The sequence below is a fragment of the Puntigrus tetrazona genome, unplaced genomic scaffold (assembly GCF_018831695.1).
Source record: "Puntigrus tetrazona isolate hp1 unplaced genomic scaffold, ASM1883169v1 S000001182, whole genome shotgun sequence".
In the NCBI taxonomy this organism is placed as follows: domain Eukaryota; kingdom Metazoa; phylum Chordata; class Actinopteri; order Cypriniformes; family Cyprinidae; genus Puntigrus; species Puntigrus tetrazona.
In genome coordinates, this window is record NW_025048768.1 from 216,569 (window position 1) to 240,419 (window position 23,851).

A 23,851-nucleotide genomic window follows, 5' to 3' on the forward strand; every position below is an offset into this window, starting at 1 on the left:
TTGATCTAATTTACTTTATTTAGAAAGTCAGTATTGAAGAGTTATGCAACAAGTTCAGTTCAACTATAGTTCAGAAGACAAAAGTGTCATTATTCAGCTCAAGTCAGTTCAGTTGAACCCCAGCATTAGCTTATTTATAAAAAAAAAAGTGTTGTTTTCCAAAAATGTTTGTTCTTCTTAAAAAAAAAAACTAAAAAAAGGGGTCATACTGGATTGGATTGTAAATGATGACAGCCTTTTTGGGTGAATTACCCCTTCAGGCTTCAGCATAGCAGAACATCATGTTCTCCAGTGTGCTTAAAAGCAACACAACTCTTATTTTCCCTCTCCATGAGACATCTCTCTGAGCATGACAGTAGAGGCATTACGACACTAAATCTTTCTGCAGCCATCCTGTTTTACGCCTCCTTTCCTCCACAGTCTCTGCTGCTGTATCAGAGGGCTTCCATTAGGTAAATTAAGTTTTACAGAGGAGGACGGTTTAATAGACTCCCACTCGTCTTTATGATACGTGCCACTCTTTTACGAGATTGTATTGTAATTCAGGTTTGCCCAGGGTGATGATGTTGACTGCTTTGCGCAGGTCTCAAGTCTCAAAGTAATTAAATGTCAGGTGATGTTATGGAATGAAAAATAAATCAGGAGGTGCGGCGTGGGCATAAAGGAAATGAAAGTGTACTCTCAGTACACACTAGCCCTCTCTAGACACCTTCTGATGGTTTTTCTTATAAATTTACTAAAACTCTTTGATTAAAAGTTCATCCTGAAAAATAGTTGCAAAATTGCTGGGATGGATGTTGAATAATTTTGAGTCTCTTTAAATGATTCATTAGCTTGCATTGCACATATTTCCCAAAATGCATTGCCGCTTATTAGTGGTGTTTGCTAAGGCAAGTATCATTACTAATGCTCATGCTTGTAGTTTTCAACAAGAATCTGAAAGTATGTTCACACCAACAGCAATTTACAGTGGTAAATCGACAGTAAGGCATTAACTTTCCATGTGAGTTGACAATTACCAGCGGCTTATGCAAGAACGACTTCCCTTCACTTTAAAGTCTGCGTATAAACAAAACTTTCTTTACTTCAATATAGTGTTTTATTTCAGAGTAAAGTAAAACTGAGTCAACTTTGATTTCATAAGGAGTTTTATTGTTGTTGTCGGAACCTTGGGCATGTAACCAGGTCTAAATTCAGGGCACAAATTGTTTACTGAGAATGCATGCAGGTCTCCTATCCTCTTCATGGGGGAGAGTGCGACCAGGAGCGAAGTTTTCAAAGACGATAACTCAACTGCTCAACCAGCTGCTCCTGACAGGATGACGGAAAGGTCCCACAAAGGGATGAGGACTGGTCTAGAAGGTTTTAACCTTCTCACCCATCTGAGGAACCTGACGATCAGGCGATGCCTTCCTAAAGACAGTCCGTCTGTTGCATTGTGATGGGCTGTAATGGCAGCAACATAGAATTTTAAAGTAGAGGGGGACAGCCTCCACTCTAATTTATCCGGCAAGATGGGAAGCACCACACCGATCGAGCATCTCTGGGGGTCCTCTCGGCGAAGAACACCAATCAATGAACAGACCCCACTATAGGTCTGTTCAAAGGAAATCACTTGGGGAAAGGCATACTTGAGAAGGTCCCATGGCCAGCTTTGTGCCAGTGTATCCATGCCGAGGGGAAGCGCAGACAGGGAGTAAAACTGCTGGCAATAGAAGGATTCCTGAGCTAGTAATTGAGATGGAGGATAGGGCTCCTTTCTCCCAAAGTGGAGCCAGGCACCTTGTTTGGTAAAAACACGGGGAGATAGGGACAGCAGGGCTGCAGGGATAGGCTCTATTGCGTACTTCAACAGGAGGAATGCAATCTTTGCACACAGGAGGCATCCTCTCAACAACAGCCAGACAAAGGCCCAGCACCCAGAGCTTGCCAAAAAGGCCAGCCTTGGAGATGGGTGTGTCAAAAAAGCGTACTTTGTTGGCGTCACTCATCTTGGCCAGGTTTAGCCAGAGATAACACTTTTTAGACCACCATGGTGAACATCACCTGACCGAGGGGCCACTCTGTGACTTTTGTTGCCCTAAGAGCAAAGTCAGTCACCGTGCACAGTTCCTGCATTAACCTCTGGTCAGAACCACCCTCGTGCAGCTGTTTGAGTGTCTTGGCTTGATGGACCTGCAGGATAGCCATGGCATGCAGGGTGAGCCGGCCTGGCCTGCAGCACCATAAGCTTTGGCAGCGCGAGCTGACAGCACAGAAGCCACGGCTGTGGAAGGAAGCCACGGACAATTCCTTAAGGTGGTGGCGTTTTGCAGGCACAAGCGCACCACAACTGAAAGCTCCTGAGGAACATCCACGTAACACCTGAGGAACATCCACATAGCTCCTGGTCGCCCCACCTGAGGGTAGTGAGGAGTAAAGAGCTCAGCCGTAAACGCGCAGCCTTCCACGTTTTAGTGAGCTCTTCATTCACCTCTGGGAAGAAAGGTACAGGGACCCAGATACCAGTCGTCCAGCCTCGAATGTTTGAGAGAAGGTGGGGAGTTTACCTCCAATCCAATGCCCTTGGGGGCCCGGTTGAGCATCGCCATCAATTCAACTTCTAACTCTGACGACCGCTGGGGTGGGGACTGCTCAGCATCCTCGTCAGATACTAGGTCCACCGTGTGACTGTGATCCTCAGGTCAGTCTTATAATACATATGGCCATGACCTTGGACATGCCATGGAGATGTGCACTCACAGTGTGGGCATGAACCATCCACGGATGCCGTCTCAGCATGTTTATGGCCCAGGCAAGTGAGACATTGATCGTGTCCGTCATCAGATGTAAGTGAACTACCTCACCCAGAAGCACATGGTCGGAAAAACATCTCGAAATAGACTCTTAACAACAGTGCAGCTGTAGTAAATTGCTCTTTTAGCTGGTGGTTTAGGGGAAGGACCACGGCACACAATGTGCAAGCCCAGGGCTATCTGACCACTGAATTTCTGGTTAGCACAGTTGAAAATGTCCCACAGCCCGAAGTTTTCTTCTTCTTTCTCCTCTTTCTCCCAAGCGCTAGGCTCCGAAATCTGAATATACCCATATGTACGGGGGAGTGGCCTTGGCATGCAAATTCCACCTGCCAGTTCTCATTGGCCTTTTCTCTAAAGCTCAGAGGACAGTCAGTGACGTAACGTCATAGTGACTTACTGCAAGGGAACTCTTGTTCATCATTGCTGTTTTGTCTGGCTTTAAACTAGTTAAAATCACCAAAATATTTGTGTCTTTCGCTGAATTCAGGGGCCTCACACTGGATCTAAATCACTGTGTAGTGCTCGCATGACAGAAACTCATCAGTGAGAGAGTGCATTTATTCTATTGTAAGCTTGATCTGTGCAGCAAATGGTCAGTGTGGAGTGGTTCAAAGGAATAGCACAACCTTTGGTGCAAACATAATATTGAACATTTATAAAAACACTTATCATTTTATCAAAGAAAATTATATCACAATAATTTTAAACTAAACTTTGTTTTATCGCTCAGTAATAATTTAAACTTACTTGGTGACCAAGGAATAAGGATGTTCTATAATAAATAAATACAGACTACTGCCACATGCTGGCATGGAGAGTGATTTCTGTTCACACAGGACAATCAATGTAGTCTTTGCAGTCTGATGACACACAACTTTCTGGCTAAAAAGCAGGCAATGTGTGATCGCTTTGATTTGTCTGGGCCTTTATTTAAATGCAGTGTGACATAGCAATAGCAACAATGAAGTTGAGCAGAAACTCTACATATACTCTGCAACCTCCAGTGACCCTAATTGGGTAACACTTTGTTTTAAGGTGTAATTGCATACATGAAATACATATTGAACTGGACAGCTTGTTAAAGAGATTCTCATTAAGGATTTGAATCTGGCATACTGGTATGCATCTTGAGATCATAATTTCATAAAGAAGGTAGGCTCGTTTGACTCGGCCAAGTAAGAAACCACTGTTCAATCCAAAATGCCTAAAATCTAATGCATAGCAGCATGCTAAAAACCAGTTATTTCTGACAATGTCGAGTTTAGCATGCATAAACACCACTCACAATATTTTTCTGAAAAAGGAACATTTAAAAAATGCAGTTTATATTATTATTTGTCAGTATTAAACAGTGAAAAAACAATGTTACATTGCTACTGCAGTGTTTTTATTGCTGTTCCATTGCTCGAGTGCAGATGTTCTAGCCGACAGGCTCACAGTAAATAATCTAGCTCTGCTCTTGTTGCTTTTTCCGTTTTGCAGTAATTCAAGTCTAGCCATTTGAACTGAGACCAAAAGTGGTGCAATGTGCCTATGCTATACACATGGCTAGAATGACAGGCCATTTTGTCAACTAACAAAAAAAAGCCTCATCCCGGTGAGCTGTGAATTGGCTGCCCAGGCCACTCATTGAAATACAAGAATGATTTGCCGTCTGAAATGCTGTGCTCCACTATGGATTACCAATTGCCTCCGCTCTCCAACACATAGCTGCACTTGAATCATTTTGTTAACCTCCGGTCCTCATTCTTCATGCAAACACTTTTCAGTTTGTTTGCTGTTTGTTCAGTGAATAGCAAAGACACCTCTAAAACTACCTGTCAATCATCAATCCCCACGTCACCCAACGGATATTTTAAATGTTTAGTTTTATTTGTGTTGGTCCAAGAAACTGATCGCATGTTTTTCTTGACCGAAATATAGAGATGCATATTATTCAAAGACAAATTACAGGTACCGCAAATATGCAGTCCAATGGGATTACATGGGAGTTTTCTACCACATTCTCTTTACTTCCCTCCATTCATTATCAGAGACAATTTGTTTTTGTTTTGATACCTTCCACTCCAGATCACTCTCGGTCTCAGTCAGTTGTTGTGTGGAATTGAGAGCTGCATACTGAATTTAATTTCAGTAGCCACTCATGTATAAAGTTGCAGACAGCCGGGCTGAAGCAGACTCTTTCGTCTGGTCCTGAGCTTTGCTGGCCTACACGAGGGCCAAAACATCATCCCACCACTCAAACTAACAGACTGTGGGCAATTGCAGAGGGGATGGTTTGATGGTGGTGAGACTTTGGCTTCTTCAGCCCACTGCATAGTAATGTAGCTAGATTAGAGGGTGCTTAAATTTTATGGAACACAAAACAAGTCATTTGTTTAGTTTTTACCGCAGGCCAAGTCTGAATACGTTACATTGAAATAAGGTCTTGTTTTGTCTACTGTTAAAACTGTTATCTATTATGTTGTTGTTTTTTCCTCAGGTCTGGAAGTGGCGATATGCAAATCGAATCTTTGACGTATGTGGACCAACTTCCAGTGGCTGAAATTATTCATCAGGTAAGAATGTATTTGTTGTTGGAAAGTGTAGATGAGAAAATGGTTGGAAAACAGCAGGATGAGGGTTTAACAGTATGCGTACTGAAACCCGTTATCAACTGAAATATGTGTTTGATTTAGAGGCTAATCTAAATCTTTCACCCAAGCCACAGCTTTTCCATTTAAATCTTTTTCTCTTTTTGTTTAATTGCTTTTTTATTAAAATAATAGTGATAATGTGATTTACTGAAGTTAATGCATTATCCTATGTAGGTAATTTTAAGAGAAAACTGTAGTAAAATGTATTCATAATAAATGTGTATGCTTCTGAAATGTACAGTCCAGACAGATGCTGTTTGTTGCAACAGTGCTTATTATTCTTTCCACTTGCGCACACACACACACACGCAAAAGAAAATGTGAAAAAAAAACTAAAGGAAATGCAAATACAGACTTTTATGCAAACCTGCAGTACTATAATAATTAGCAAAATAATTAAATCATACTTTATTGATTTAATCTCATTTTTTTAAGTGACCACATATATTAATAAGATAGTTGAACTTGCTTCTCTTTTAGTATTAGAATTATAGACATGAATTTACATTTCATGACAGAGGCCTGACACGTATTCATTTCACTCTGTGTTTGAAAGAAACATTAATTTGTGTTTAATTCACTTTTGTGCATCTCTTTTGGTGTGAAATGACCTTTATTTATCATTCAGTAACATTAATAATGTACAATTTCTCATACATTTGAAGTATTTATATCGCTAAACATCTGAGTTATTTTACCCTGGCATTATTTTACAGGAAGCTAGTTAGCAAAGCTGCAATGCAGTTTCTAATAGAGCTGCATAGACAGTGACTGTAAATTTGACATCTGCTGCCATAATCCATCTCTCTATATAATTAACCCCATATTTGAATAGGAATGGAAATAGTAGTATTGTTTTATTTTGAAGTTGTGACAAATATGATAGCAAAAATTTTAATAGTTTAGTTTAGTTTTAATAGCAGCTAACTTCAGTTATTATTTATTATTTTTATTTGTATTTAATTTACATATGATTATTTGTTTAATCACCATATTCTCATTTTAGCATCCATCTACTTTCTTAAAGTATTTTTCTGGCCTTAGAGAGGTCTGAATTAATTTCCAGCATTTGCATATCGACAAAAATCCTTGCAAACCGCATTGGAATGAGTTAGAGGTGGACACAGACTATTGTAAGACTTCTACTAAATTTCTGCTTAAAGGGGTCATCTGATGGGATTTCAAATAGTTTTTTCTCTTTAGAGTGTTACAAGCTCTTGGCGCATAAACAATATCTGTTAAGTTTCAAACACTAAAGTCTCAAAAACAAAGAGATATTTAATATAAAAACCATGTCTCGTTTAAACACCGTCATAACATAACACCAAATGTTAACGCAAAGAAAAAAGGCGGAGCTATTACTCTAGCTGTCGTTGTGAAAGTGAAACTACTTTCTTTGTGCTTCCAAAAGAGGACACAACTAGAAATCAGTGGTTAAATTGGATTTACGACACTTCCAGAACAGTTCAACACAAATATCGGAGTGTCTTCTGCACATTTCCTGAATCTGAGCAGCCTATGCTGGCCATGCTCAGAGGCTATGGGGCAGTTCGAGCTGTTTGGCACTTCTGACTCACAACCTTTAAGTAAGTTACGTTTTCTTATTAAAATAAGCTGCTATGTACTATTTGAATGCGAGTTTTGTGCATTGAGCGGTAGTGCTGTTGTCGCTCGTCTTTTCTCCAATCACGAATGCAGACATGGCGTTTTGTTTACAAGGCATGCAGCATCATGCTATGATAAGGGCGTAACATTCCCGCCAAACACTTGAGGTATTCGGTCAATCGCAACACATTGGATAGCTGGCCAATCAGAGTACAGCTTGCTTTTTTAGAACAATGAGCTTTGTACAAATTGACCTGTTTCAGAAGGCAGGGCTTGGAAGAGAAAAAATAATCTGTAATATGTGGAAAATAATTTTTTAAACATAAACACATTGCATTACACCAAATACATAATATAACATTCTTTTAGCAGCATCAAATAAAAAATCTAGGACATATTTTAGCATTGCTTTTTATTTGATACTTCTGAATATTTTTCAAAATATGATACAGGGACTGTCATATTCAATTGTGACCGAAGGAACAACTGTCAATTTTTGATACAGTGGTTTTGCCGGCCAAACCCCAGCGGTTTTAGGAAATCATCTGGAAGGCTACAGGATATTGCTAAAAGGATTCAGGGCTGTCATGATTGATGATATCTAACTGTCATAACGGAGCTTTGCAGATGACATTCATAAATATGTGAATGTTCTATTCAGTGGGGTAATGCAGGCGATATATAGCGGGATGAGTCGTCCCTCTAGCATTCGTTCAGTCTGGAATCTGATGATTGGACGCTCTCTCCCACTGCGTGCTGGACTCTATTACTGGCCTCATGCAGGCTACATCAGAACCTTTGATCTCTCTATATCCATCTCTTTCTTTCCTTTCATTAATTTTTATTAGTGAGAATGTTGAGCTGAGATTCTCTTTACTGATTCCTTTATTAAAATATTACTTCTGGACAAAATGTCCAAGCATTTGAAACGATTTCGTCTGAAGACCAAACGCTGTGATCTCGTATGAACTTGCTGCTGCAATATTTTCTAAATCGCATCTTTATTTGCCATTTTCTGTATGTCCAAACTCTTCCCATTTCTCATCTTACTTTTGCACCTAAATCCACAGTCTTCTTATCATGCGAACAAAAAGCTGTTCAGTTAGGATTTTTGGCCCATTCTTCCTGGCAGATTTGCTTCAGGTGGATGTTGATTGTGTGCCGCAGTTTTCAAATAGTGCAACAGATTCTTGGATTGAGGAAGAAGATGAGTATTTTGTTGGGTGCCGCGTAGAATGAATTGCCAGATGTGTTCAAATACAAATCAGCTCTGGGCCATTTCTTGTTATTAGTGATAGCGAGGAAGGTAAACCTCACTTGTACTCCTAACACAGTGTCCTAGCAAGGATGATGAAATATAAGCTACTCTTTGTCCTATATCCAGCTGCAACTATGAGAAAGAGCAACTAACAACATTTTGTTACTTGCTTACAGTAGTTTCTGTGGCGTTTCGCTTTTTATGGATTTCTAAAATGAAAATGACACATTTCGAATCACGTGACATTTGAATGTTAAAATCACATGTGAACTACGTGAAAACATGGGAAAAGTAATATTGTTTTTTCTATGACCGAAGCCGCTGACAGTAAAATCTTATGGGTCAAAATCCTAGGACATGATGCAAGCCTAACTGTGGTGTGTAACTTTTTGCACTTTTTCTGAGCTTTTTTTTTATTAAGACCTGTAATAATGAAAAGGGCAAAAAAAGTAAAAATCCCGAGCCATTAAAAGGGATCAGAATGTCATAAGAGATTCTATAATAGCGGAATTTAATGCAAATGTGCATCATTGTGATGCAGGAAATGTTTTGTGAAAAACTGAATAAATGTAATGCTCAAAAAATAAGCGTGTGGTTTTCAGGTCAGATTCTCCTGTGGCCACTCGTCTCAGATAATGAAGGTGTTTTTCGTGCTCTGTTTCAAAGAGAAAGTGTTTTAGTGTTACAAGAGTGCTGAATGGACATCTTTTTTTGTCAAACCAAAGACTCAATGCTTTGCATTATGTGTTGTAAAGAATTTCAAGAACCCATGCACTGCTGGTTAGGGTTACATTTAAACATGATTGTTCTTGTATTCTTAAACAGCAATTTAAATCATTCTAAACGTAAGAGCACAATACTTATATATAACTATATTAAAAATATAATAAAAATTGATATTGGTTATTATAATGTAAATGTATTTAATTACTGTGCGTTATTACATAATGTAAAGTATTTTATTTCTAATCATGCCTTCTTCTGGCCTATGCTCATGTATTTCCCCTGATCAAGATATTCTTAAAACTTTGTGTAGACATAAAAGTAGAACTGTTTTTTCCAGTTTCTGTTCAGAATTGTTTCATTTGCATAGGCCTGTAAAAATTTGACTGGTACTTTAAGGTAATTCTCTGCAAGCCAACATCAGTTTAAAGTTTTCAGATATTTTAAGATGTTTCTTCTTAGATTAAAAAAAGTTTAATGATCAAAGATCAGTTAAATAACTCTTATGATGGACACATTAAAAGAGCATTCGAGAAGAGCGTAGAATTATTTAAGATAGCCCAAGCAATATGCACCAAGGATGAATAATTATAGTTTCAGTTTCTTTGAGACTTTGGGCCGAATTCACTGAATAGTTGCATCACCTTTGCATACAGTAACATCTGCAGCATATTAACTAATCACCCGCGATCCAGTTTAATCAAGCACTATTTGTGCACCATACATAGTTCGATTCATTTTCATAGTTTTTTACCGTAAATATCCCATCTTTCTAAATGCATTTTCTTTACTGTGAGCAGGTGGTAATCAGAAATAATTAAAACTGATAAATTAGTAAATAAAATGAAGTAATTCATCAAATGATTTATTGATTTATGTGAAAAAGTAATATTGTAGCATTCAAGACTTTACAATCACTTTTGATCAATTTATTATCCTTGTTGAATATACATTTTGGGGTTTTTTTTTCTCTCTTTTTTCACCAAACTTTTGAATCGTAGTGTATTATGATTTTCCACAAATATTAAGCAGCCAGGTTGTTTTTGGCATTGATATGAGAAATGTTTATTGTTGCCACAAATCAGCATATTAGAATAATTTCTAAAGAATCATGTGCTAAAAATTCATCTTTGATATCACAGAATAAATGCCATTTTAATATCTACTAAAATCAGTTGTCTAGATGTACTGGGAAAAAATGTGTCATTCAAACAATTAAAAAAGGGTAATAAATTTTTTTAAGTTTAGTCATAAAAACAATATTTTCTATGTCAATGAAAACTATTTTTTTAAACTTGGCACAAGGTAAATTTTTACTGTTGGTAATTCATTTAACATTTTATTTTAATCTAAACAAAAAATGTAATTATTGTAAATATCTGACCAGTAATGTACACAATTCTTTTAATGAATTGGACTGCTAAAACAGTGTAGACTGGGAATGCAATTTTCTGCAAATGCAATTCTGTCTGCAGCCACAATTCATCATAGTGAAATTCCACAGTAAATTTATTCACCAAAACCGTGTATGAGGTCATAGCAGTGAAAACACTGGACTGTAACCTCGTCTTTTCTACCAAGAGCACTTGTTAGTCGTGCTGTCTCTTGCGTCAACCCCGTCTATCTCTGGCTGAGGATGAGGTTATCCCCTTTGTGCAGCGATCGTTCTCGCTTCTAAATCAGGCTTTAAATGTCAGAGACTAATCACAGTGTACTCAGCTGAAGGTGCTTTTCTCCAAACTCAATTACTCTGCTTGTTGTGATGATTTTGTTCTGAGAATGCTTGTCTTCAGCTTTGAATAGTTATTTGTTGGCTTGACAGTTTGATGCTTCAGCGCTATGGCTTTAGGGAATCAAAGCCGGAGGAGGAGGATGCATGGCTGTACTCCTTTTGTCCTTTTTGGCTGGGTTGTGAACCAGTCAAACCGAAAATAATTTCTTCACTGAATAGCATGAGGTTTGATGGCAGAGTTTCCATTCCAGCAGAATGCAGTACAATTTCATTGCACAAAGTATGATTTATCAAAGAACTTAAAGGGACAGATACTTTACCCAAAAATGAAAATTGGGTCATTTGCCCACCCTCATGTCATTCTTAACTTCTTAGATGTTATTTTCTTATGGCATGTGTTCTACCAAAGTCGCTTTTAGGGAATGGCCATATTTGCAGTGCCTTTAGGCAGCTATCTTGGCCATCGAAGTCCTATTTAAATGGGAAATCCTGAAAACTCAAAAACTGCTTGCTGAACACATAAATTAAACATTTCAAATCACCAACAAATTTTGTTCCCATTTTAACTAAGTGCATGGTCTGAAGCACACGCAGGTGCATTTAAGTTGTGACTGAATCCACTTTTGCCAATTTAATTATGTAAAAAAATGCTGGCACACCAGGTACATGGTCCAAAAATGTTCAAACAAAAACGCCCATAGGCGAACAGATGGGTGCAGGAGCATTTGCTATTTAAAAAAATGTGGTACAGGACGTGAAAATGATAATTGCGTTAGACTGAAACTATCAAAAACACTTGCGTTGAACCAGTCTTTGCATTGCGCTGGGTGTATGATAGGGCTCAGAAATTATGCATTTGTGGATGGCTTGTGCCAACATTGTGAGCACATGTCCATGTCTTTGCTAAGGTCACGGCTCTTATTTATTATGACGCTGACTTCGCTTGCTACCCGGCCCAGTTTGACGGATCGTAAAGAATCCACAGCTCCACTGGCTAGTGCCAAGGGAGACCTCAGGATCATGGCCAGAAATGTTCCGCCGGGCCAATGCCCTTGGACTTCCGACCCCTCCCAGCGCTGCACCATAAAACTCCCAAGATCTGATGCCGGTCCCGCAACAGACCCAGTGTGTCTTTTAGGGATCCAGAAGAAGATAAGATGTCTATCGTTGCATCAGAGAAAGGGCTATTGTCGTCTTCGGCTGACAAAAATGCGAAACTGCCCCCCAATCTTGCCTGCTTAGTCGAAGTGTCAGAGGCTGAGTTGACGGTCATGCACCTTTGGGCCACCAAGAACATCTGGTTGGAGGTGAATTCTCCACCATCTCTTGAGCGCTCAAGACTGGATGATAGGTGTCTGGGCTCTTGTCATTACTCTCAGCCATGGTCCATCCTAGTGCATTTCTTCCCAGAGGTGCATGGATCTGTGCGGTTTCTTCAGTTTTTCCTTCTTAGAGTCCTTGGTTGCCGTTCACGTTTTAAACTCTTCACTCCTTACTTCTCATGTTGACGTTCCCCAGGTGGAGCATGCAATTGCAGTGCATTCATCCCTGCAAAAACGCTGCCACCAGGAGGAATTGTCCGCGCCTGCCGACTAAATCCTGTAAGCTGTTGTCAGCTTTTGCCAAAGCTTACAGTGCTGCAGTCCATGCCGCCTTCCCGGCATGAGGCTGCACATGGGTGGTTCTGAGCTGAGGTTGATGCAGGAACTGAGCATGGCAACTGACTTTCCTCTTAAGCCTGGCACCCAGGGTGTTGGGATGGTTACGTATTAAGTTCATTTGATCTGACACACATTAGAAAGTAAGTGTCCCCAACTAAGCAAGATAGAGGTGGCGGTGGCAAGGTACCAAAACTCCATCCATGACAGAATGGAGAAAAAAAAACTGTCTCAGTCTGGCCGGATGACCAGCGCATAATTTCAAGTTCAATTTTAAACGCAAAATGTCAGATTGTGGCCCTAGTACTGAGCCTTGAGGTACTCCATATTTCATTGTGATTGATATGATACCTCCTCATTTACTGCTATTAACTGATGGTAATCAGATAAGTACCATGCTAAGACACTTCCACTAATGCTAACATAGTTTTCTAGTCTATTTAAGAAAATGTTGTGGTCAATAGTGTCGAACGATAACTTCGTTCCAATGGCACTAATAAAGAGATCCAGCCATGATCAAATGATAGAAGTAGGTCATTTTTAACTCTAATGAGAGCAGTCTCAGCACTATGGTATTGTCTAAATCCTGACTGGAAGTCCTCACAGATACCATTTTTCTCTAAGAAGGAATATAGTTATGAGGTTGCATACGTTTTCTAGTATCTTTGACAGAAAAGGGAGATTCGAGATCGATGAATTAATAATAGCCAAGAGAGGATCTATGACTTCTGGAAGCAGCTCTTTTAATAGTTAAGATGGAATAGGGTCTAACATACATGTTGTTGGTTTATATGATTTAAGTTGTACAATTCTTCCTCTTCTATAATAGAGAACAATATCTCATGTGATACTGCAGCTGATGGCTGCATGGTTACAATTGTATCTCTAATAGTATCGATCTTGGAAGTAAAATAGTTCATAAAGTCAATACTGCTATGATCTTAAGGAATTTCAGCACTTGTTGATGCTTCATTTTTTGTTTATTTAGACACTTCCAGGGATTTTGCTTGTTTTCTTCTAAAAGAGATAAAAATCAGATCTAGCAGTTTTTAATGCTTTTCTGTACAATAGAGTACTTCCCCAATAGGATATACAAAATATCTAATTTTCTGGTCTGCTCTCTTTAAGGTGCGAGTGTGCTCATTATACTACAGAGTCAGATTGTTTTATTTTATCTTTCTTAAGCATAAAGGAGCAAATGTATCTAAAGTGCTAGAAATGAGAGAGTACATAGTTTCTGTTACATCATCAAGTTTTTCTGCACTATTGGATATGCTAAGGAATTGAGATAAATCAGGAAAATTACTTACAAAGCAGTCTTTTGTACTGGAAGTGATGGTACTTGTAAAAAAGTTTACGGATTTAGCTATATGAAGCTCTAAGAATGCTGATCCTAATGCATCTTTTTCATTACGAACATGAATATTAAAAGCACCAACAATTAATTACTTCAGAAGTTTTCTAGATAATGTTATATGCAGCACCATAACTTCAAAAGTGTTATACTTAAAGCCTGCCCTCTGAGAAGTACTGAAAATATTGCTATAAATTATAGCAACACCTCCCCCTTTACCATTTGGGCATGGCTCATTTTTATAGCAGTAGTCTTGGGGGATAGACTCATTTAAAGTAATGTATTTGTCTGGTTTTAGACAGGTGTCTATCAAACAAAGCAAATCTAGGTTATTATCGTTGACCAAAACATTTATAAAAAATAATTTGCTTCCTTGTATTATAAACAGTTTTTATTTGTTGAACATCAATTAAATGGTTGCTCTTAATTTGGTTTGGTTTTCTATATTTTCAGTCTCTTTAGGGTGATATCTAGGTAAAATAGCCTTTATGTGCTGAGAATTAACCACCTTCTGGGATGTGATGCAGCTAACAGACAGTCTATTTAGCCAGTTTGTCTGCTTCCTGGCCTGGGCCCCAGTAAATCAAGTACGAACTCTAAGACTATTTGCCGGATTTCCAGAGAGAAGAGCGGCACCACCCCAGGAGGGATGAAGACCCCAGTAACTCATCCAATTGTCTATGAAACCTATGTTATTATGCAGGCACCACCTAGACATCCAGCCATTGAGAGACAACAGTCTGCTGTGTATCTCGTCACCCTGGTAAGCAGGAGGGGACCAGATTATATAACAGTATTATATTACAGACCTCGTAATTATGAGTTCACACACTTCTTTAATGTTATTTTTAGTGATCTACGACTGGCGAAGTTGAAAGTCAGCGCCAACGTGAATAACAACCTTAATGAATATGCGCTTAGCATTAGCCAGCACTTTTAAATTTGCCAAGATGTCAGGTGCTCTGGCTCCCAGTAAACATTGGACGATGGTGGCTGGTGTTTCTATTTCCACGTTCCACACAATAGAATCGCCAATTACTAGAGCACTTTCATCAGGTTTCTCAGTGGGTGTGTCACTGATCTGAATGGAAGAGCATTATTGATGATTTACTTACCACTGTTGTTTGATGAACCTGTGAAAAAACTAGCAAGAGCTAATGATAAATGGAATGGAGCAGAAAAAGCAAAAACAATAAGCACGAAACAGAAACACTAGTGATGAGCTGACCGGCTCTACACACATTGCACAGTTTTTTGATTAAAGGTGAAAGATCAACAGTCAAATTAGTCAGATTTGTTTGATAGATAATATCAGAAATATGGAGGGAATTAAGTTATATTTCATTACTATAACCAGAAAAGCGAAGCTACACAGAGCTACAAACCCAAACCTCTCAGCAGAACAGCAGACAGGAGCAATCACTCCAGAATTCATTGCTTAGGTCTCTAATTCTAAATTCTAAGTTTCTAGTTGGTCAACCACTGTACTGTGTTATTCAATTCATATGCAATAACAATATGTGATTAAGTACAAGGTTATATACTTACAAGAGGATTCTGCATTGTGAGTTTGCTCTGGCACTATATTATTGTTTTTCTTGCATCTTTTCTGTAATAGACAGCTCTTTGAAATAACAGATATTATTTGGCAAAGTGAAATGTAACTGCAATGCGGCTCAGATCTGGAAGTACTTCAGAGCCATGCAGTTATCAAAACCTCTGTCAAAGAATCAGAATCAAAAGTGCTCTGTTATTATTTTGTGCGATCTCCCACATTCATAGCACTCCCATTGTTCTCACATAATCAAATAAGTAAACATGGACATGAAATATTGATTTGAGTAAAATTATTTATTTATATGGTGAGTTAGCATGTAATAAGCAGGATCATAATAAATCAGGGTTTTCCAAACAGGGGTTGTAAGACAACTGCAGGGGTTTATGAGTTGTTTAAAAGCTAATAATTAATTATATCCAATGTAAATTCAAATAAATGGAGTTGCACAATAATTACTATATAGCTTAGTACAATTATCGAATCAAAGACTGTGATTAAATTAAACAGCTGGTGATCTGGTGTCTTCAGCTTCTCAGTTCACAGTAAATGAAGCAAACTTTATCACTGAATGTGCTGCGAGTTTCATGTGTATTTTGAAACATAATGTATGCTGGTTTCACTTTATTAATATTTAATATAATAATAAGAGTTATAGAAACAAATGACATTACCCAATATTGTCGAGTAGTTACGACTACTGCTACAGGGTATACAATACACGGTACAATACACTAAATATCTGCTAAATATACTGCAGTTTTTATTACAGTTTATTATATTGGAGTTCACTATAGTTATTACAGTATGATGTGGCATTCATTAACAAAAATTGTATACTATAATACAAATGCTTTGAACAAATGTTTTTGCTAAGGGTTCGACTGACTGGTTTGGAAGCCCCTTACATAGAGTCAGCTGGTGCTTGTCAAATAAAAGCCCCTCAAGATGATGAAAGACCTGTCCTGATCGTGCTTTCCGGGTTTATTTTGCAATAATTACTAGCCCATCTGGCCGATGCTATGCAGTTCAGGAGATTTTAGCATGTTGTTATGAGGTGACTGGAGTGTTCTGGGTGGTTTCTAGGTGGTCTTTCTGGTACAAATCAAAAGAGTCCATCCCCAAAACTCTTTGATATTCTGGTCTCTCGCGCTTCTTCCTGCAGTGTCTGAAATTTTTCACCCATTTCATCATTCGCCAGGTGAATATGTCTGATCCTATAACTGACTATCAAAGGAATGTGTCCCTTATTTGTAAGTGCTTTCGAAATTCCCAACATCATGATCTAAACAATGTTTAACCGCACTCATCAAGTGGTAATAATCTCTGAGTAATCTCACTCCATCCTCCCTTTCTTCATTAGCGTGGTTCCAGTTAACTCCAGCTCAGTTCCTTCAGCAGCCGGAGGTGGACTGAGCAGTCTATCAGAGTCAATCCATCAGTCTGTGTTCAGCCATGTGAGAAGCCCCCTTATGTAGATTCTTCACCCTCTCATGCCCCTCTTAGCTGTGGAGGTTAACTACCAGCACTCAAGACGTCTTCTCCACTGTCCTCCACCCTCAAATGCAATGTATTATGCAAATGACTGTCTGGTCAAGCAAGTAATGTGTGAGTGTGTGTGTGTGTGTGTGTATATATATATATATATATATATATATATATATATATATATATATATATATATATATATATACATATACATATACATATATATACATATATATAATACATAATTTTTTTTTTTTGCATTTTGTGTTAATATATTTATTAAATATGCACAGTACACACATGTAGTATGTCTACCTATCTTGTCATTGATGCATAAACTACCCATTTAATAGGGGTGTGATGTGACACTTATCCCACAAACACGACAAGACACTGGTTTCTCACAAGAACAAAACAAAATGAGATTTTTTTACTTTCATTTAAAGCCTCAAAAAATTTATAGGGAAAACCAGTATTTTATTCAACAAAAACATTTTTACAAATATAGCTACATTTTGTAATCAGCTTAGATTAGATTATGTGACTTTAGCCAGACTTTTTTTTTAGTGACTTTTTTCACAGGCACCTAATATATCTCTGGCCACTGGATGATTGGCCATTTTGTTTCATACATTACATATCAACATGGTGGCATGACAAATGATCTGTAAGACTTATCACACTAACGTTAAGTTTGAACAAAAATAATACCTTATCAAAATATTCTATAATATTTTACATCTATTTAGTACCATATCTGTGTAATTCTCTCGTTGTAAAAACTAACTCTCCTGGGTTTTCTACAACCATGATGTCCGTGAATACAAATGTATAATTGGTCTATACTTCGGCCGTCCGCGTTACATAGTTTTCGTCATCAGGATTTGCATATTTACATATAGCATTTACCATTTACATATGTTAAAAATTATATGACTATAAATATACACGTAAATATTTTGTAAATATATGCTGTATGTATGAGTATATATAAATATACACAATACACACATATATAGTGTAAACTAAACATTTCATTTTGGATGCAATTAATCACAATTAATTCTTAGACAGCACTAATATAAATATAAATATCTGAATATTTAAATATATAATATGCGAATATATTTTATCTCTGAATGTTTGGAGGTGCATAAGGTGAATACGGTATGGGAAGCTTGCATGGTTTGAAAGGTACTACGAATGCTGAAAGGTATATAACAGTTTTAAAGCAACATATGCTCCCCTCCAGATGATCTGTCTTTCAGGGAAGGCCTTGTGTATTTCAACAGAACAATGTACTGCAGCTATTACAAAAGTATGGCTCTGTAGTAGAAGAGTCCTGTGTTGAATTGACCTGATCTTTCCCCAATAGAGATAATTTGGTGCATCATTAAATGAAAAATACTTTAAAGATGACCACAAACTCATCAGCAGCTAGAAACCTGTATCAGGCAAGAATAGGACCACATTTAAACACCAAAACTCATAACCTCAGTGCCCAGACGTCTTCAAACTGTTTTGAAAAGATGAGAGATGCTACAGTACACCATGGTAAACATGCCCCCATCCCAACTAGTTTGGCACCTGTATCAGGCATCAAATTTGAAATGAGCTCATTGTGTGCATAAAATCGTACAATTTCAGTTTTTTCAAATGTAAAAAACAACATTTCCAGAATTCGGGTCATATTTTCAGTAATATCTCCAGCTTGTTGATCACACAAAGTCATTGTATTACTTGAACAGCTTTCCTCATTCGCTTTTATTGTATGAAAATTAGTGCCAAGTACATTCTTTAAAATATTTCCTTTTCTATTTCCACAAAACACTTTTTATTTTATTACGACATGAGGGTGATAAAAATGACAGAATTTTCCATTTAGGCTGTATTGTTTCTTTAAACGCATATGTGATATGTTCATCAAAGCGATGATGGGAAGGGCCTTGAAGATCACTCAAAGGCATAAACAACATGCACTAATGTTCTGTAGAATCTTTCCCCAAAGCAAGATTTGCCGTATAAAGCCGGGTGTTCCGGTGTCGTCTGTGAGTCAGGTTATGTGCACTCTGGTGGTCAGCGTGTACACGTACATGCTCCTGGTTTCTAGGTCAGCGTAGAGTCAGGCCTCAGGCTGTAGCTGTATTTAGGTTGATAATGAAGGGCTGCAGTTAAACACGCTCATGTTCACCTACGGTGCAGCAAAGGCCCTCACAAGCCCCTCTATTAGAATTAGAAAAGTTATGAGCACTTTCTTTTCAGAGGTTAAATCTTTCTTCTCCGTGAAATATTCAGTCAGCATTAGCATATAAATGCACGTCTGGTGATGCATGTTTAATGGTGGGTGATTTAAATGTATAATATTCATACACAAAGTGATGATGTAGCTATAAATGTGCAAACACTGAGTGAGGCGGATGAGTCTTGATGTTAAAGTGCATGTTTGCATACGCGAGTCTGCATATCTTTGTTTCTTTATTTCTTTTGTTTCTTACATTTTTCCATTCAATAATATAAAAAAAATTATGTGCTTAAACATTCTTTCCTGTCTTTTCTATTTCTTTCTTTTGTTCTTTAATTTTAATTTTTTTTTTTATTTGTTCATTTTTCCATTCACTTACAGTGCCCTCCACTAATATTGGCACCCTTGATAAATATGTGCAAAACCGTTTGTGCAAATCAATCTGCATAATTTATCCTTTTGATCTTTTGAATTTCGAACCTATTACTCAAGTAAAACAATTAAAAGTGGGGGAAAATCTCATTGTGCAATAAATGCTTTATGTAGTTCATATTGGCCACAATTATTGCCACCCAAATATTGTAACATCCATTGTATGATAAGCTCCGAGTTTTCTCCTTTAATGCTTGAAGGGTTTGGAGAATACTTGATAAGAGATCCATGACCATTCCTTCAAACAGAATCTCCAAATCCTTCAGATTTGCAGCTCCATGTTGGTGCTTCTCCTCTTTAGTTCACCTCACTGCGTTTTCTACAAGGTTCAGTTCAGAGAACTGGGACGGCCATGGCAGAAGCTTTATTTGGTGCTCATTTCTGTCTTCATTTCTGTTAATTTTACGGTTTTGGATTATTGTCCTAATGGAAGATCCAAACCATGGTCCATTATAAGATTTCTAATGCATGCATAAGATTTTCACCACGCATGTGAGTGAGGTGTCCAAGACCTCTGGGAGAAAAACAGACTAATGATGTTAAAGATCCAGGAATATATTTAACCGTGGGCATGAGCTACTTTTTATCTCTGTTTGTACAAAAAAAGCAATTTTTTTTGTCATTTGAAGTTCTAGTCATGTCTGATAACTGAATTTACTGGATTTTGTTTTTGGATGAACATGGGGAATTTTAACTGAAACTCTCCTGGGGCTGTTCGCACCAGCTGGAAATACATCCGGTTGTAAAACACTGGATGTAAAGTGTGGTTTAAGTAGAATTTAAAACCACTGCACATCTCAGCATAGTGCTATCTGAGATTAAATCTTGCGCTTAGTCAGAGGGAGGTGTAAAGTGAAAAGTCATGATTTTCTAGCACATGAGCTCTGGGTTTAGGATTCATTTCTGTTAATTTGTTATTACTGTACACATTATGGCCTTTTCGGGTAGGATAAGCGATATTAATCGCGAAGCTCGTCGTTGACTATAACACTCTGCCGAAACTAATAAAAAATATTCATGCACGGCTTGTAATTATTTTCCTCAGAAAAGACATATATTGTACATAAACTCGATGGTCACATAAATAAAAATAACTAGAGTTATCCATTGTGTTTTACTTAACCTGCAGCCTTCATTTTTAATATTTGTTTGAGGAAATCTGTCATGGGAACGTGCAGGGAGACTTGTTAGAAGATGTTCACTCAATAAAATCATGGCATGGTGGCTCGTCGTCTCAGCTATATCTATAAATGTGTCCTCGTGGAAGCTCACTGTCACAGCCGGGCGTAGTTTTAGTTGGTGCAACAGGTGTAGATATTTATCGTAAAACTGGACGTTTCAAAGCCCAGCAAAGGGCTTACACCCAGCTTTTTTTTTACAACCGGCCCCTGTGATGATATAGGGGCTGTTCGAATTTTTGCGTTTTACTCTTTGCCATTAAGGGAATTGGCCCTTTGTGGAACAGGAAGTCATGGCTGGCCAATTTTATGCTCCTAATCACCCTGGTGTGCTAAAAAAAAAAATATGAAAGGATGAGAAAGGATGTACCTAAGAGTATTTAACTCCAGGGGTACCAATACTTGTGGCCAACATGCATTGGAGAAATGTATTTCACAATGGGATTTCCCCCCACTTTCAATAGTTTTACTACAATGAACGTTTAAGGAATTTGTGTGAATTTTGAATGAAAGATCAAAAGGATAAACAAAGCAGATTTATTTTCACAGCTGCCTTTGCTCATATTTACCAAGGGTGCCAATATTAGTGGAGTGCAGTGTATTTTTTTATAGTTATATTCTATGGTTAATCATTATTTCTTTCTTGTCCTCTAATTATTGTACTGTATGTTGTTATTTTATCGTTTTCAGTACCTCTTTTGTTCATACTTCCATTTTTCACAAGAATGTTTTTTTCAGTCCTTCATTTCAATCATTAATTCTGTCAGCTTGATCTTTCTTATATCTCTTCTAAATTCTTTTGTTTTGATTCACTTTCTTTCAACGGTTTGTTCCTTTCCGTCTTCTTTTGCTTTTTCTTTGCCTTCATTTCATTTCATGTTGCTTTTTTGATTTGTTTTTTTGGGGTGAACAACGTTTTCCTGTTAGTGCTTTCTGAAGTGTTGAAAAGGCTCATGGATGATAATAATATTTGGCAGTTTTGTGATTTCCTGTCCTTCAATAACAGTTTCGGACCGAAGACGACATTGTTTGACGCATACTGTACATCAAGAGCAAATGAAATTCATTCCTTCGTGATACGAAACAGACTCATGTGAGTTGTCGCTGCCTTGTCTTCACAGAAACCCAAGCAGAAAGACTGGCACCCTCCTGATGGCTTCATTCTGGGGCTCTGGACTCTGATCTTGCTGGTGTTCTTCAAGACCTATGGCATCAAACATCTCAAACACATCTTCTGATTCATCCCTCCCAGCGCCGCAGAGGTCAAAGAACCCACCGCTTTCATAAAAGAGTCCACCCTAACTTTGTTCATGATTGATTTGGTCAGGAATCATTTTTTATTTATTATTTGATGCAAGTTTGTTTTTTTTTGGGTTTCGCTGTGTATCATTTTTTGAAAGTGACATGCACTGACTTCTCGCGTTCAAACATTCTTTGTTGTTTGGAGCTCAGTAAATCCATTTGAATTTCACACAGGGTCTTTCTTTTGAACTTAACACACACAGACAGCTTGTGGGGCAAAGCGTACTTCTAGTTTGTTTGTTTGTTCTTCAATTTCCAGCTGTAGTCTCATCTCTTCGGCAGTTATTTTCTAAACATTTATAATGGCACGTGTGGAATTATAACTTGTAATGAGGGCATGCACTCAGATTTCTCCATTTGTTTTCTTAGTGCGACGCCATGTTTGTTTTTATATATAATCTAAATCTGTAAATGATCTGTTGTTTCAATTGCACTTTATAATTTGCATTCTTGTTTTTCGGGGTAATGCACGGGTCATATTTTACCACGAAATTGAGAAAATAAAGCTTAGTTTATAAATAAGGCTTATCATAATTTCACTGTAATACAGTGATGCATTAATACATTAATAACATGATGTGTAATCTGTTTTTAATTTAAATAATACAACATTTATTCACCAGTTAGCAATGAGAATGTTTTTCCACACGTGTCATTAAAGGGTTGATCCACCCCAAAATGAACGTTTTGTCATTAATCACTTACCCCCATGTCGTTCCAAACTCGAAAAAAAGCTCTGTTCGTCTTCGGAAAACAATTGAAAATATTTTGGATGAAAACCGAGAGGCTTGTGACTGTCCCATTGCCCGCCAAACAATTACGACCCTCAAGGTGCAAGGAAAGCATGAAAGACGTCGCCTGAGTGCTCCATCTGCCGTCAGTGGTTCATCCGTAATATTATGAAGCTACGAGAATAGTCGTAATTGTTTGGCAGTCAATGGGACATTCACAAGCCTCCTGGTTTTCATCAAAAAGACGAACAAAGGCTTTGGAACGTCAAAAGGAGTACGCGATTAATGACAAAACGTTCATTTTGGGGTGGAGTGACCCTTTAAGATGCTGGCAACTGACTACCAAGAAAACCTCATGAAATGAATACAAAGATTTAATTTGTCCCAAATAGGTTTTGTTTTTAAAGCAAAACATCATTTATTTGTTTTCTTAGATTTAGACATTTTCATGAGATCATCCAGCGATAAATACAAGGAATTAATGGACAGCAAACCACGTTTCCATGTACAGCGAGCAAAACGGCTCCATTTGCCTGTGGCAGTGTCCTGTATCTGTCCATTAGCATCTCCGCTGCACTTGAACTGTTACGAATGTGCTCTAAAAGGGGTTGACCGAATTCACCCCCAGCTACACAGCAAGTGTGAATGAGAGATTGACAAATTGGACTGCCTAATCCAGTTTTTTTTATTTTTTGTGTTTCTCTCTGCCTAATGCATCAACTGTCGGTTAACGAGGATTGTTTAGCAGAGCAGAGCTCACGTTATGTGAGGAGATGCATTACGAGGATATTTTTTTATAATGCCATTTTCTCTTTTTCCCCCGTTTACGTTCTCTAGCGTTTTGCTATATGTTTTTTTTTTTTATTATTATTATAAAACTGGCTAAAGGTGATGTTTTGAATAAAGTCTCGAGTGAAAAGCTTTTCATGTTGCGTTCCTTTTTTAAATCCGAAGGAAAGTAATAAAGCAGAAAAAGCGGCGGAAAAAATTGTATAAAAGGGAACTGGAGCTTTTTTTCTGCGTGAAATGAAAGAGAACAAAGAACCGCCATTTTACAATGGAGAAGCATTATGGAATGAATTTTAGTTACATAATGTTGAGTTAAAAGAGAGCTGTGAATGGATAAACACCTGCTGCAATTGCTGGTTGTGTTGTATAC

At 37.8% G+C, this 23,851-nt stretch overlaps 1 protein-coding gene across 1 annotated transcript in view; it reads left to right on the forward strand.

Moving 5' to 3' along the window:
- Positions 1-23,614, forward strand: part of LOC122341256 (GPI-anchor transamidase-like) — a 45,086-nt gene extending 21,472 nt beyond the window's left edge. Inside the window, 2 exon segments of the mRNA XM_043234625.1 lie at positions 5,281-5,356; positions 21,781-23,614. Coding sequence (XP_043090560.1) covers positions 5,281-5,356; positions 21,781-21,897 — 193 coding nt within the window. The 3' untranslated portion in view covers positions 21,898-23,614.
- Positions 23,615-23,851: the final 237 nt, after the last annotated feature.